The sequence below is a fragment of the Xyrauchen texanus genome, chromosome 38 (genome assembly GCF_025860055.1).
Source record: "Xyrauchen texanus isolate HMW12.3.18 chromosome 38, RBS_HiC_50CHRs, whole genome shotgun sequence".
NCBI classification, from domain to species: domain Eukaryota; kingdom Metazoa; phylum Chordata; class Actinopteri; order Cypriniformes; family Catostomidae; genus Xyrauchen; species Xyrauchen texanus.
In genome coordinates this window covers 7,163,930-7,178,405 of record NC_068313.1, presented here as the reverse complement: position 1 = coordinate 7,178,405, position 14,476 = coordinate 7,163,930, and the positions used below count along the sequence as shown (strand labels likewise).

Sequence of the window (14,476 nt, the reverse complement as noted above, 5' to 3'; positions counted from 1 at the left end):
TAAAAGCGTATGCTAAAAAAGGTCTACACTAAATTAATGTTTAGGTATCATGAACTAAATGTCTCATAGAGCATCAATGACTGACAGGCGAAAACACCCATTTTCACCATCTCTGACCTGCGGATACGACAGTTGCATTTCGCCCTCTAGTGACAATCATGTTTTAATTTCTTTATTTGCTCAAAATGGATAATATTCGTTACGAGGGTGCAAAGGTGGGTACAGTAGCCAAAAACTGTACTCAAGTAAAAGTACAATTACTTAAATATAATTACTCAAGTAGAAGTAAAAATACTAACATAAATAATTACTTGAGTAAGAGTTTTAAGTATCCAATTAAAAGAGTACTCAAGTAGTGAGTAACTCGTTACTTCCACAAATGACATAATGGACGTCAACTCCCCTATATTCCATTACATAATACACATTTAACATGCATTACAGAATTATTATTATTATTATTATTATTATTATTATTATTGGAAATTCTGTCATCATTCACCATCATGTTGTTCCAAACCCTTATTACTTGTTTTTCTTCCATGCAACACAATAAGGAGATTTTAGACAGAATGTTAAACTTGGTCACTATTCAGTGAATGTGGTTTTTTTTTTCTCCATATTTTGAAAGTGAATGGTGACCGAGATTGTCAGTCCCTAACATTATGTCAAACATATTTTGTATTCCACATAATACAAAGTGTCACACTGGTTTTGAACCATATGAGGGTAGGGAAATTATGACAGAATATTAAATTATGGCTGGGCTATCACTTTAAAGAGATAGTTTACCCAAAAATTCTCTCATCATTTACTCACCCTCATGCCATCCGAGATATGGATGAAATTCTTTCTTCTGCAACACAAATAAAAAAAATTTAAATACTATTTTAACTCTGTAGGCCAAAATTTTGATGCTCCTAAAAGCACATATAGGCATCATAAAAGTCATCCATAAGACTCGATCAGTTAAATCCATATCTTCATAGGTGTTTGTACGGAATTTGTACGGGAGTGGTGGTGGTGTAGTGGCTAAAGCACAGGGCTGTTAATCAGAAGGTCACAGGTTCTAACCCCACGGCCACCACCATTGTGTCCTTGAGCAAGGCACTTAACTCCAGGTTGTTCCGGGGGGATTGTCCCTGTAATGATTGCACTGTAAGTCGCTTTGGATAAAAGCGTCTGCCAAATGCATAAATGTAAATGTCATTTTTTGCTAGACAGCAGGGGCGATATGCAGAGAAGTTTGTGAATCACTGAAAACACAAGAAGATCTGTTTCTCATCCACACCTATCACATCGCTTCTGAAGATACTGATTTAACCACTGGAGTCTTATGGATTACTATTATGTTGACTTATGTGATTTTGTTTAGCTTTAAAATATTGCCACCCATTCTCTTTCATTGAGCTGAGAAATTCTTCAGAGCTGAGAAATTCTTCTAAAATCTTAATTTGAGTTCAGCAGATGAAAGAAAGTCATAGACATCTGGGGTGGCATGAGGGTGAGTAAATAATGAGAATTGTAATGTTTGGGTGAACTATCCGTTTAAGGGCTCTTGTCAGATCTGGATGAATTTGTCAATAAGAGAGGTTTGGAAACATTTCTAGTGAAAACGTGAAAATGTCCCACAAGGACATTATATATAATGCTGAAATATAAACCAAAGCAAGATCATGCTTAATTTATCCATTCTATAGCTATTTCATAGCTTTTTAAAGTCATGTGTGGATTCTTATTTCAGTGTAGTTATAGTTTTCAGTGTCGTAAGTATCATCATTTGTTCTGTACATCAGTACCAGGGCTCTCTAAATGCATAGATGCAGCCTAGTGTGTAGGGCACCAACCCGGTCATGGAGCACTCGCTGTGTCTGAAACCGCCCCCTATCCACTATATAGTGCACTATTTCAGGTGTCTACCATTTTGTAGGAGTGTCTGAATTTTGAGTGAGCCACTCGTTCCCTACTTTTGTTCACTCATTATTACTGACAATGCACTCTAATTTCAAGTGTACATTTAATTAACACTTGACAATGGTTAATTGCCCACAAACCACCACAGGGAAGACGTACGAGCAAGGAGTTTACTGCTTCCTTCACTCCTGCAATATTTTATTTAATTCTGAATGTAGTAAATTACTTTTTAACAAATCATTACTTGATTAAAATAACATATAGAGAGACAAAACATACAGATACATTTTAAATTGTACTCTTTATTTGATAAAAATGTGTTACTCTTTATATTAAAAATGACTGAATGACTAAGAATGAATATTTACTGTAAATTATTTCTCAATAAATGGCACATTAATTAAAATTAAACCCAGTATTGTAACGACAGGAATGCCACCCATTGTAAAGAAGTAAAAGTAAAAAAAATTAATTAGAAATTTACTTGAGTGAAAGTAAAAAGTACCAAGTTTTAAACTTAATCTAAAAGTTACTCATGTAAATGTTATGGAGTAATTGTACTTTTACTTGAGTACAGTTTTTGGCTACTCTACCCACCTTTGCTCCCTCGTAACGAATATTATCCATTTTGAGCAAATAAAGAAATTAAAACATGATTGTCACTAGAGGGCGAAATGCAGCTGTCGTATCCGCAGGCCAGAGATGGTGAAAATGGGTGTTTTCGCCTGTCAGTCATTGATGCTCTATGAGAGTTTGGGCATACCAAGATGGCTGCTCGAACACTTCCAGTGGCTTCACCTCCTGCAGGCAGTTTACCATTGCGTCAGTTGCTTGTTTTCATATTGAAGTGCTCTCTGTAATCATACATGAATATGTCATAAATACATGTTTGTTTGCCATTTAAACTTATCATAAAAGTTTAATTTTAACCAACTTTGCTTTGCATGTCTCCCTCATTCTCTGCATGCTCACTGCGCATGTGATAGAGGGAGAGAGAGCATGTGCTCAAGTGACCGTGAGAATAAGGCACTTTTTGATGAAAACAGAACACAAGTAACACTTGTTCAACACTTGAACAAACACTTAGATATTCACAATAAATAAACCTGAAAATGTCTGTTTGTATCTTACCTCAGTTTCAGCGAACTTGTATAAATTCAGCTGGTCTGTTGACCTCTGAAGTTTGTTATAGGTGGATACTGTTTGATACAGATTTACATAACTCGCTTGGGCTTTCTAGAAACCGGACAAATTCCTGACTTTAAATAATTTTTTTCGATTGATGCAGAGTACATCCCTGGGCGCTTCGACAGCTAAGAGAGTATACAGTGCATCCGGAAAGTATTCACAGCACTTCACTTTTTCCACATTTTGTTATGTTACAGCCTTATTCCAAAATGGATTCAATTAATTATTTTCTTCAAAATTCTACAAACAATACCCCTTAATGACAACGTGAAAGAAGTTTGTTAGAAATCTTTGCAAATTTATTAAAAAAATATATATATCACATGTACATAAGTATTCACAGCCTTTGCTCAATACTTTGTTGAAGCACCTTTGGCACCAATTACAGCCTCAAGTCTTTTTGTGTATGATGCTACAAGCTTTGCACACCTATTTTTGGGCAGTTTCTCATATTTATTAAAAATAAAAAATGAAAAAAATCACATGTACATAAGTATTCACAGCCTTTGTCATGACACTCAATATTGAGCTCAGGTGCATCCTGTTTCCACTGATCATCCTTCAGATGCTTCTACAACTTGGAGTCCACCTGTGGTAAATTCAGTTGATTGGACATGATTTGGAAAGGCACACACCTGTCTATATAAGGTCCCACAGTTAACAGTGCATGTCAGAGCACAAACAAAGCAACGAAGTCCAAGGAATTGTCTGTAGACCTCAGAAACAGGATTGTATCAAGGCACAGATCTGGGGAAGGGTACAGAAAAATGTCTGCAGCATTGAAGGTCCCAATGAGAACAGTGGCCTCCATCATCTGTAACTGAAAGAAGTTATGAACCACCAGGACTCTTCCTTGACCTGGCCGCCTGGCCAAACTGAGTGATCGGGGGAGAAGGGCCTTAGTCAGGGAGATGACCAAGAACCCGATGGTCACTCTGACAGACCTCCAGCATTTCTCTGTGGAGAGAGGAGAATCTTCCAGAAGAACAACCATCTCTGCAGCACTCCACCAATCAGGCCTGTATGGTAGAGTGGCCAGACGGAAGGCACATGACAAGCCCGCCTTGAATTTGCCAAAAGGGCACCTGAAGGACTCTCAGACCATGAGAAACAAAATTCTCTGGTCTGATGAAACAAAGATTGAACTCTTTGGCCTGAATGACAAGTGGCATGTCTGGAGGAAACCAGGCACCGCTCATCACCTGGCCAATCCCATCCCTACAGTGAAGCATGGTGATGGCAGCATCATGCTGTGGGGATGTTTTTCAGCGGCAGGAACTGGGAGACTAGTCAGGATCGAGGGAAAGATGAATGCAGCAATGTACAGAGACATCCTTGATGAAAACCTGCTCTAGAGCACTCTGGACCTCAGACTGGGGCGAAGGTTCATCTTCCAACAGGACAATGACCCCAAGCACACAGCCAAGATAACAAAAGAGTGGCTACGGGACAACTCTGTTAATGTCCTTGAGTGGCCCAGCCAGAGCCCAGACTTGAACCCGATTGAACATCTCTGGAGAGATCTGAAAATGGCTGTGCACAGATGCTCCCCATCCAACCTGATGGAGCTTGAGAGGTCCTGCAAAGAAGAATGGGAGAAACTGCCCAAAAATAGGTGTGCAAAGCTTGTAGCATCATACACAAAAAGTCTTGAGGCTGTAATTGGTGCCAAAGGTGCTTCAGCAAAGTATTGAGCAAAGGCTGTGAATACTTGTGTTTTTTTTTATTTTTTCAAGATTTCAAACAAACTTCATTCACATTGTCATTATGGGGTATTGTTTGTAGAATTTTGAGAAAAATAATGAATTGAATCCATTTTGAAATAAGGCTGTAACATAACAAAATGTGGGGGAAAGTGAAGCGCTGTGAATACTTTCCGGATGCACTGAATATTCTTGCAGAAAAAGAGTATATTTCCTCTAAAAGAGCACGCACTGATGGACAGCATCTTTTTAAAGATGCCTTTTCATCTGTGTGTAATTCCTGCACTCCATCCGCTTCCTGCCCCGGGCCTTTCTGCAAGAGGCCGGGGCGATTCGGGGACTCCAATGGGGGTAATTCCCCACAGACCTCCTATTCCCCAGCATGCTCGTTTGCCCCTGTCGAGTTCTGGGATGCGACAGGCTGCTCTCCTCAGGGCGAGTTTAATGTCTCTTTCGGAGCTCATGAGCAGGATGAGCTCTCGATCGCAGCATCGGAGAGCTGGATGGCGCATCAGACGCTGGGGACTCGACAGGGCTTCCACCTTCAGGTGTGGCCACCCAGTCTGAGGCCAACGCGAAGCTGACCGACATGCTTGCCCGGGCTGCCGTGAGTGTCTGGCTGGAGTGGAACCGCCTGCCCTGAGCTCATCGTGCCAAAGAAAGGTGGTGGGTTGCGGCCAATCTTGTACCTGCAAGTTCTGAACCAGGCCTTGCACAGACTTCCATTCAAAACGCTAATGCATAAACTTATTTTGGCGTGCGTCCGGCATCAAGATTGGTTCCATCTCGGTTTTACCTTGGAACAGGCCCTTTCTGCATTTCACCTTCGAGGGGCGGCATACCAGTACAAGGTCCTTCCCTTCAGCCTGTCTCTGTTTCTTGCATCTTTACTAAAGTTGTGGAGGCAGCCCTTGCCCCGTTAAGGGAAGTGGGCATTCGCATCCTCAATTATCTCAATGATTGGCTGATTCACAGTGAGCCTGCTTGCACAGACAAGGTCAGGGAGGATGAGAAACAGGTAATTCTAGTGGTGCCATACTGGCCCACCCAGACTTGGTTCTTGGACCTCCTCACTCAGGGAAAGGGCACCATCTGGCACCCATGCCCAGACCTCTGGAACCTCCGTGTCTGGCCACAGGCGGTGGTAGACACTATCACTCGGGTCAATGCTCCCTTTACGAGGCCACTATATGCCTTGAAGTGGCATTCTTCCCGGTCAGGTCAGTGTTTTCCATCCTGCAGGAGAGGCTGGAAGTGTGGCTGTCCCCCTCCACCTTAAAGGCGTATGTGGCCGCTATAGCATCGCACCACGCCGTTTCCCTGGGGAAACACAACCTGATTATCAGGTTTCAGAGAGGAATCAGGAGGCTAAATCCTCCTAGGCCGTGCCTCTTTCCCTCGTGGGATCACTCTGTGGTCCTCCTGGGCCTGCGGAGAGCCCCATTTGAGCCCCTAGAGTCAGTTGAGCTAAAGGTGGTCTCACCAAGGCTGCAGAGGGTTGGGGATCTGCAGGCGTTCTCTGTTAGCGACTCCTGCCTGGAGGTCGGTCCAGAGTACTCTCATGTGACCTTAAGACCACGACCAGGCTATGTGCCCAAGGTTCCCACAACCCCTTTTAGGGATCAGGTGTTAAGCCTACAAGTGCTGCCCCAGGAGGAGGCAGACCCAGCCTTATTGATGCTGTGTCCAGTGCATGCTTTGCATATCTTCTTGGATTGTATGCAGAGCTTTAGATGCTTTGGCAGACAGCAGAAAGGGAACGCTATCTCCAAGCAGAGGCTTGCCCACTGGATCATGAATGCCATCACGTGTCCGCCCCTTTGGGATTACGAGTACACGCTACGCAGTGTGTGGCATCCTCTTGGGCACTAGCCAATGGTGCCTCTCTAGCAGACATCTGCAGAGCAACGGGTGGGCAGCACCCAATACCTTTGCAAGATTTTATTATATACGGGTTGAGCCGATTTTGTCCCGTGTGTTGTCAGGTACGAACAGGTAAGTATACCACTTGCATACAGCGCCTTGCCCCTCCATGAAGGAAAGCCATGCACTTTTCCCCCATATGAATTCACGAGACTGTGGACCCTGGATGTCCTTCCTCCCTAGCTCTGTGGCTGGTGAATTTGCAAGAGGAATTCGTAGTCAGGACCAGTACATGTGCTAGTATGCCCTGTACTGGGGTAGGTGCTCCACATGCACTGTTTTATCCCCCTGTGATGTTTTCCACGGAACGATTTCCCTATCAGTAGATCTGCATTTCCCTTCCTTTGCCACCGGTCACTACGTTTGTAGAGCTCCTCCCCTCCGGGTAGGACCTACCACGCACCTATTCCACGTGCGGCTGGTAAGCCCATGTGTTGTATTTTCCACATGTCAACCTCCCCTTTGGGCTAGATGTGGTTCCCGCTGTGTCTTTTCCTCCTGGGAAAGAACACCTTCCCCAATGCGAATACAAATGATTGGCCCCAGCCGAAAATTATTTTCACTCTGTGGAGAGAAACAAAAAAGAGACAAGGCCATAGTAGATACACCCCCCAGGTTTAAGGAATTATGCAAAGTTTTTTGGGGCATTGGGAGAGGCTACATGCAGACCGAGTGCACCTGCTATTAGGCACGCAGCGGCTTGCTTGCACCGGCAGTCCACTTAACACAGTTCAGCTTGTTGTGGCATTTCGTATAGGGACCCCTAGTATCATTACATCGACACAACGTTGTGTGATTGACAGATAGGGATTGTCTTGGTTACTGTCGTAACAACCATTCCCTGATGGAGGGAACAAGACATTGTTTCCCTCTTGCCACAACACTGTACTATCCGGAACTTTGTATTGGTGTAGAGGAACAATGTGGCCAGCAACAAGTTTTTACTACATATGGTATGCAGATTTACAGTGATTGGTGGTTCGGGACAATATTTTATTAAAATTTAGACAAATTTGCAAAGCGGTCCCAACTCTTGTACTGCCTTAATTATGTTAGCCACAACTAAAGACAGGGCGGGTTGACCAGTCATGTGAAAGGAGTGTTTCAGTGCCGCCCACATGTGCAAATCAAATATTCAAGCCATAAACTAATTTTTTAAGCAATGAAAAAAGAAACTGAGCCATTTTCCATTTCTCTTTATTTCTTTTTAAAAAGATCATGGTCAACAGATCAGTGTTAAAAGAAAATGGTCAACAGATCAGTGTTAAAACCATTGAAGGAACCACATTTTTTGTTTTTAATTTTGTTTGAAAAAGAACAATTAATGGATGCAAAAGATCACGGACCTAACAAAGTAATTATTGATATCAAACTTTTTTCTGCATGTCAAGGTCTACCCCAATTAATTTTCATTGTTTTGAAAAGAGCGCCGTTGACATTCTGCTAAACATCTCTTTTTTGGTCCATGGAAGAAATTCATAGTGGTTTAGAACAACATTAGTGTGAATAAATGATGACAGAATTTTCAGTATTGGTGAACTATCGCTATAGGTACAGAATCTTTTTTTTTTCTTTGTTGATAACTAGCTTATTTCTAACAAATTACATTATTCAGTCTATGTGGACCTTGCAAAAGTTCAGATGGTTTTACTTTTGAGTAGTTTTCATTTCCCATCAAATCTGATAATGTATGCAAACCCCTATGCTTGTTTAAAGCAGTTTAGACAGCAGGTGCAAAGACGACGCTTTTTAATGACAAAGCTAATGTGATTGAGTGACTGAGTGAAGGGGGTATTGAAGGCTTAAGAGTGAGAAATCTGTTGTCGGAGATGAATGTGCAAGCCTAATCCTGTCTGAAAGGTAGAAAGAAGTTGCTTTGGACAGCCACTGAAGTTTTTGTCTTGACCTAGTATAAATCTCTGCTCAGACATGCGTGTAACTTGCCTCAAGCAAAAACCTTTGCAACAAACTCCATGATAACTGAACCACACCCAAACTCCGACACAACACTCCCCATCTTTTTAGATGTTCTCTGTCTTTTAACACAATACATGAATAGTTCACCCAAAAATGACAATTCTGTCATTATTCACTTACCTCCTGACATTCCATCCCTGAGTGATTTTCAGCTTTCTAATTTGGAACAAAAAACTATTAAATTCTTAACTTTATTTTAACTAACCTGCTTAGCAAAATTCTCTTCAAACTGGTGCAGGCCATGCCAGTAGTTTACCTGAAAAAACAAACAGTAGACAAAGACTGTTAATGCTGCTTGCAACCAACTATAGTGTCCCTATGATGTGAATGTGACACGCTTGAGATGCATCGTGAATTGCGATTTGACACTTTTCAGAATGCAATATTGTTTGAAATTTTGCTTGCGTAGCTAAAAGCTTTTTCATTCACACTTTCAGAGTAAATTCTGAAACATTTTGGTCCTGAAGTTAATTCCTGTTTCATGCAGAGTTAGTTTCTGCAGATAACTGCATAGCTTGATATGGTTGTCAAGGTTTCTTCGTATTTGAAAACATTCTTTCTCCTTTTGTGCCAGCTTGAAGTGATAAATTCCACTTGATCTGAATTCCATTCCACTCAATTTCACACGTAAATCAAATGATTTCACATAAAAAGCGCATGGGGGCTTTACCCAGTTAGATATTTATGTACATTCTTTAAAGACAACTGGAACATACTGAACATATTTGTATCCAAATAAAGCTTTGCATGTTTGCAAACCAAAAATTTTATCAGTACCTTTTGTTATACCATAAAACACACTGCTGTCATCTCTCCAAACATAAAGCAGGTGCATATTCTGTGATCCATAGAACATTTCCTCTTGAATTGAGATGAGATGGCTATGTATGACTTACTGTACACAATGTTTACTTTCCTCTGAAATGTTTGACTATTGACTTTTCAATGTATGTTTTTTTATAAATATCCAGGAGGTCTGCACTCATCTTCGGTTTGGTAGCAGTGTATCAGACAAACAGCTATTGCATGGAATCTCGCAGGCCGTAAGAGTGTACTACAACTACTCAGGAGATGCTCTTTGTCTCAACACATCTCAAACCGCTACTGGAAATCTGGGCTTCCTGGGTTGGTTTTACCAGGTAAAATCGTTGCACATTTACATACTTTTTGAAGTTGACATGCTGTTTTACAATCTCTTTTGGACTGGTTGTTTTAATGCTTAACTTAATTAAGCTTTTATCAATGGAGTTCGTAGTCCTTTTAATGTATACAAATATTAGGCTCAGTCATTTGTTTTTTTATTATTTTGTATTCATAATTACTTTCCAAAATATGCTAAAGACAAAAATATACATGGTGGGATAATTTTCACTATACAGGAAAATTTAAAAAACTAAAAACACCTGGGTTTAGGTTAAATTCACTGGTTAAAAAAGGAAAAAAATAAATACATGTGTTATACATTTTGTTGAACTGTACTCACATTCTGTAAAATGTGAAATCTTTTATGAAGATTTTTAGTTTTATGGCCTACCGGGAGGTTTGGTTCATAATAAAAAATAATAATAATGTTGTTATGATAATTATTGAGCCAATAAGAATAAAGGATAATATCATGTCTGAATTATACACACTAACAAATGGCAAGACAGTTGATTAAATTTAATATATTTGCATATCCTCACAGGAACATTTACTGAACCACTAATTGAAATATAAATAAAATCTGTCAGGCGGCACAAAGACTGTGGAATAATTGACCCCAGTATCTTAAATCTTCCTCCACAATTGATGTGTTTAAAAGTGGCCTTAAGGCTTATTTCTTCTCTCTGGCTTTTGATTAGGTATTTTAATAATGGCCAAATATGGTTTAATTTCTTGCTTGTTTTTATTATGTAATGTATATCTCTACAACACTTTGGTCTACTATGTATATATAAAGCACTATGAAGTGCTTTATATATACAATTTGAGTTGAGTTGAGAATAAAAAACGTAATGGCGAATAAAACGTTGAAGACAAGTAAAGGCGCATTACAGTATTGTCTAACTTTCCAAGTGTATTCTGCAAATATTACACAATATGCATAATAAATCACAATTGGTAATATAGACAAGCACAATTATGATGTAGAATGTAGAATGAGATAGAAATATGAACAAACTTTCTTAATTCAAATTGTGTGTTTGTTTCCTTGTAATGGAATTCATAAAATCTTCAAATCAACCTTAAAATGAATTGGTAACCAGTGCAAAGAAGCTAAAACTAGAGTAATATGGTCAGAAGACCTAGTTTGTGTCAAAAGTCTAACTGCAGCATTTTGCACTGATTGTAATTGTGCTAAAGTGTGTTGAATAAAAGTTGAAAACAGGACATTACAATAATTTGGGGAAGACGAAGCATCCCAATTTGGAATGACCAATTCCCACTACTTAGTAGGTCCTCATGGTGGTGCAGTTACTCACCTCAGTCCGGGTGGCGGAGGACAAGTCTCAGTTGCCTCCGCTTCTGAGAAAGTTAATCCATGCATCTTATCACGTGTCTCGCCTTGCATGACACCACGGAGACTCACAGCATGGGGATGCTCATACTACTCCGCGAACCACGCACAACTTACCATGCAACCCATTGAGAGCAAATACCCCTTATCGTGACCATGAGAAGGTTACCCCATGTGACTCTACCCTCCCTAGCAACCAGGCCAGTTTGGTTGCTTAGGAGACCTGGCTAGAGTCACTCAGCACACCCTGGATTCAAACTCGTGACTCCAGGGGTGGTAGTCAGCATCAATACTAGCTGAGCTACCCAGGCCCCGAATATTATTTATTTACATTTATTTACTTCTTTGAGTCTTTATATTGACAGACACAAATAGTTGAAATCTTTTATCTGATCAATTGTGGAATTATGAGCCCAATTAGTAGAAGAAGAAGAAAAAATGGGTGAAAATCTATCTACAATTTCCTGAGTTCCTGAGAATGTCAAAAAGAATGCTTTTAAGATCTGACACAGAAGGGTCCTCTATTTTCAGATTTCTCTGAATTAACCCACATATGACCTTGATTATGATACCTCAGTGATACTTCAAATCATGCTGCTTGTTGAGGAGGAGAGGTGTCCTTTTTCTTTTCTAAGTGATTGAAATAGAAAATCATAATTATTTTAACAATGTTCATTAGATTATTTTCCATGATTTCATGTTGTGTTGCGCAGTCCTGTACAGAGATGGTGATGCCAATGTGCACAGATGGCATACACGACATGTTTGAGCCACAGCCATGGAACTTTCAGGCCTTCTCTGATGAGTGCTACGCCCAGTTTGGAGTGCGACCACGGGAGGACTGGATAGAAATTGTGTATGGTGGAAGGAACATAAGTGCTCACAGTAATATCATATTCAGGTTAGCACTAACTTTACTAATATTTTTACTGAAGCATTGTTCACTTTATACCATGATTTAAAAAGATTTATGATGTGGGAGAAATATTCCATTTGATTAGAAATGTTCCAAACTTAGTGGGCTGCCTTGCAGGTAGCTACCTGCTTAAGGCAACATGCTAACCAAAATGGAACCTCATAAGCAGAGTTGGGAGGGTTACTTTTTAAATGTATTCCACTACAGATTACAGAATGCATGCTGTAAAATGTAATTTGGAACTTATTCCGTTAGATTACTCAAGGTCGGAAATGTATTTGAAATACTTCAGATTACTACTTCAGCACTGGTAGATTTTTTCACTTGTTTTGGCTATAAAAACTGCCAGGCCAGTAAGACAAAATACACATATTAAAAATACATTATCTTAAAAACATAAATATCTTATGCAGTGTTGTTTCTAAAACAAGATCAATCAAATTGATCTTGTTTTAAGGATTTTTTGATATTTTTACAGGAAAACAACACAAACATTTTTATCAAGAATATGATTTTTGCCCTAATATCAAAGGTCTTACTAGAAAAAAGAAATTATGATCCAACATGAAGTTTCTTGATAAAAAATATGATCGTGCCTGGATGCATGTGCATGTAAAATTTTAGGCATAAAGCTGACAATTTACACAAGGTTTATTTCTATTTCTTCTGCTCCAAACTTACTTCAAATGTACTTATCTCTCTGCTCGTATGAATGTAACACATCATAATAAAGGGATTCACCGCTGTTCAAATGCACTTTGGATTGCATAATTTATATGTATAAATGTTTTCCATCTGAAAGAACTAAATATTAAATGAAATAAATGACTATAAAATGCAAAGTAATCTCTTCAGTAATCAAAATACTTTTTGAATGTATTCTAATTAATAATATAGCTGCAAGCAGCGATACCAGGGTCAAGCCAATTATCGGCACCATGAGCAGCAAAAGATTAACTAAAAATTGCTAGTTCTTAGAATTTTTGTCCAGTATATGGCGCTGTTCTGAAACCACTCTGGTAGTATCTGGACATGATGGTTATCATGCATGAACGCGTTCAAGAGTTATAAACCAAAATAGACATTTTTCTATCTCTTGACCTACAGGTAACCTCATGGCCTAATGGTGATGACATGTACCAAGGTTCGTCCCAATCCTTCAAAGCGTTGCGGAGATACAGCTTCAAGTTCAATTTTACGCGTTCTTCGTCAATTTCATTGAAGCGCCATTCGAAAACGATATGGTTTATCAAAATTCTGTCAATAATGATTTGTCAAGAGTACCTCTAGATGATGCAGGCCAATTAAACAGTCTAGGAGGCTACCAAACAGTCTAGTTTTTCAGAAAATTTAAAATGGCCGACGTCCAAAACAGCCAACAAAATAATTTTTCATATTGTTGGACTCGCTATACCGCACTGAATCCAATGAGACCAATATGATGATTTTATGACAAACTGTTCGGAAGTTATAAGCAAAAAATTACTTTTTTCATATCTCGTGACCAGTATGGGGTAGTGCGCCAAAACGATGCAGGTAACCTCAGGACCAAATGGTGATGACTCATACCAAGTTTCATTCCAATCCCTCAAAACGTTGCAGAGATACAGCCTCAAGTTCAATTTTGTGCATTCTTCTGCGAATTCGTTGAATTGCCATTCGATGGTATGGTTTATATATAGAGGTTTTTGTTGTGAGTGACTCTAGATAATGGAGGCAAATTTTCATACAAATCAGACAAACATTCTAGGGGGAGTTCGAAATATAGGTTTTCAAAACATTAACCATGGCAGACAGGAAGTTTGCTCGATCATGACATAATATTATTGTTCTCAGCATGAACCACGGAATCTATCTAGACCTGTCTCATGACAGTAGGCAAAAGTAGTCAATAGCTATTACAATTTAAAAAATAGCATTATGAATTTTGACCAAAAGGTTGCGCTGTCCTGAAACTTTTTGAGTCCCTTCAAAGCATGGTGTCAAAGACACTTACCGAGTTTCATAACGATACGCCAAGTCATTCGTAAAATATCGCATTTTATGACTAAATTCTAAATGTCTAATGTCCAAAATGGCCGACGTAGGAATTTTTCATATCGTTGGACTCTCTATACCACACTGAATCTGATGAGACTAATTTGATGATTTTATGACAAACTGTTCCGAAATTATAAGCAAAAATGTGCTTTTTTATATCTCGTGACCACTAGGTGGCACTGTTTAAAAACCTCGAGTCATGGTGCCTTTGATAAATAATACATTTGGTATGAATGCGCTAAAGTGTTATGGAGATATACCCTCACGTCCATTTTGGCTTGCTCTTTGTCGAATTCGTTGAAGCGTCATTCAAAA

At 39.5% G+C, this 14,476-nt stretch overlaps 1 protein-coding gene across 4 annotated transcripts in view; it reads left to right on the top strand.

Moving 5' to 3' along the window:
- The window catches only part of prcp (prolylcarboxypeptidase (angiotensinase C)), a 58,074-nt gene that overhangs the window by 25,170 nt on the left and 18,428 nt on the right, over positions 1-14,476 (top strand). For all 4 annotated transcript variants that reach the window (XM_052109713.1, XM_052109714.1, XM_052109716.1 and 1 more), the window contains exons 7-8: positions 9,677-9,844; positions 11,919-12,106. In XM_052109713.1, the coding sequence (XP_051965673.1) occupies positions 9,677-9,844; positions 11,919-12,106 (356 nt within the window). The remainder of the gene's footprint in view (positions 1-9,676; positions 9,845-11,918; positions 12,107-14,476) is intronic.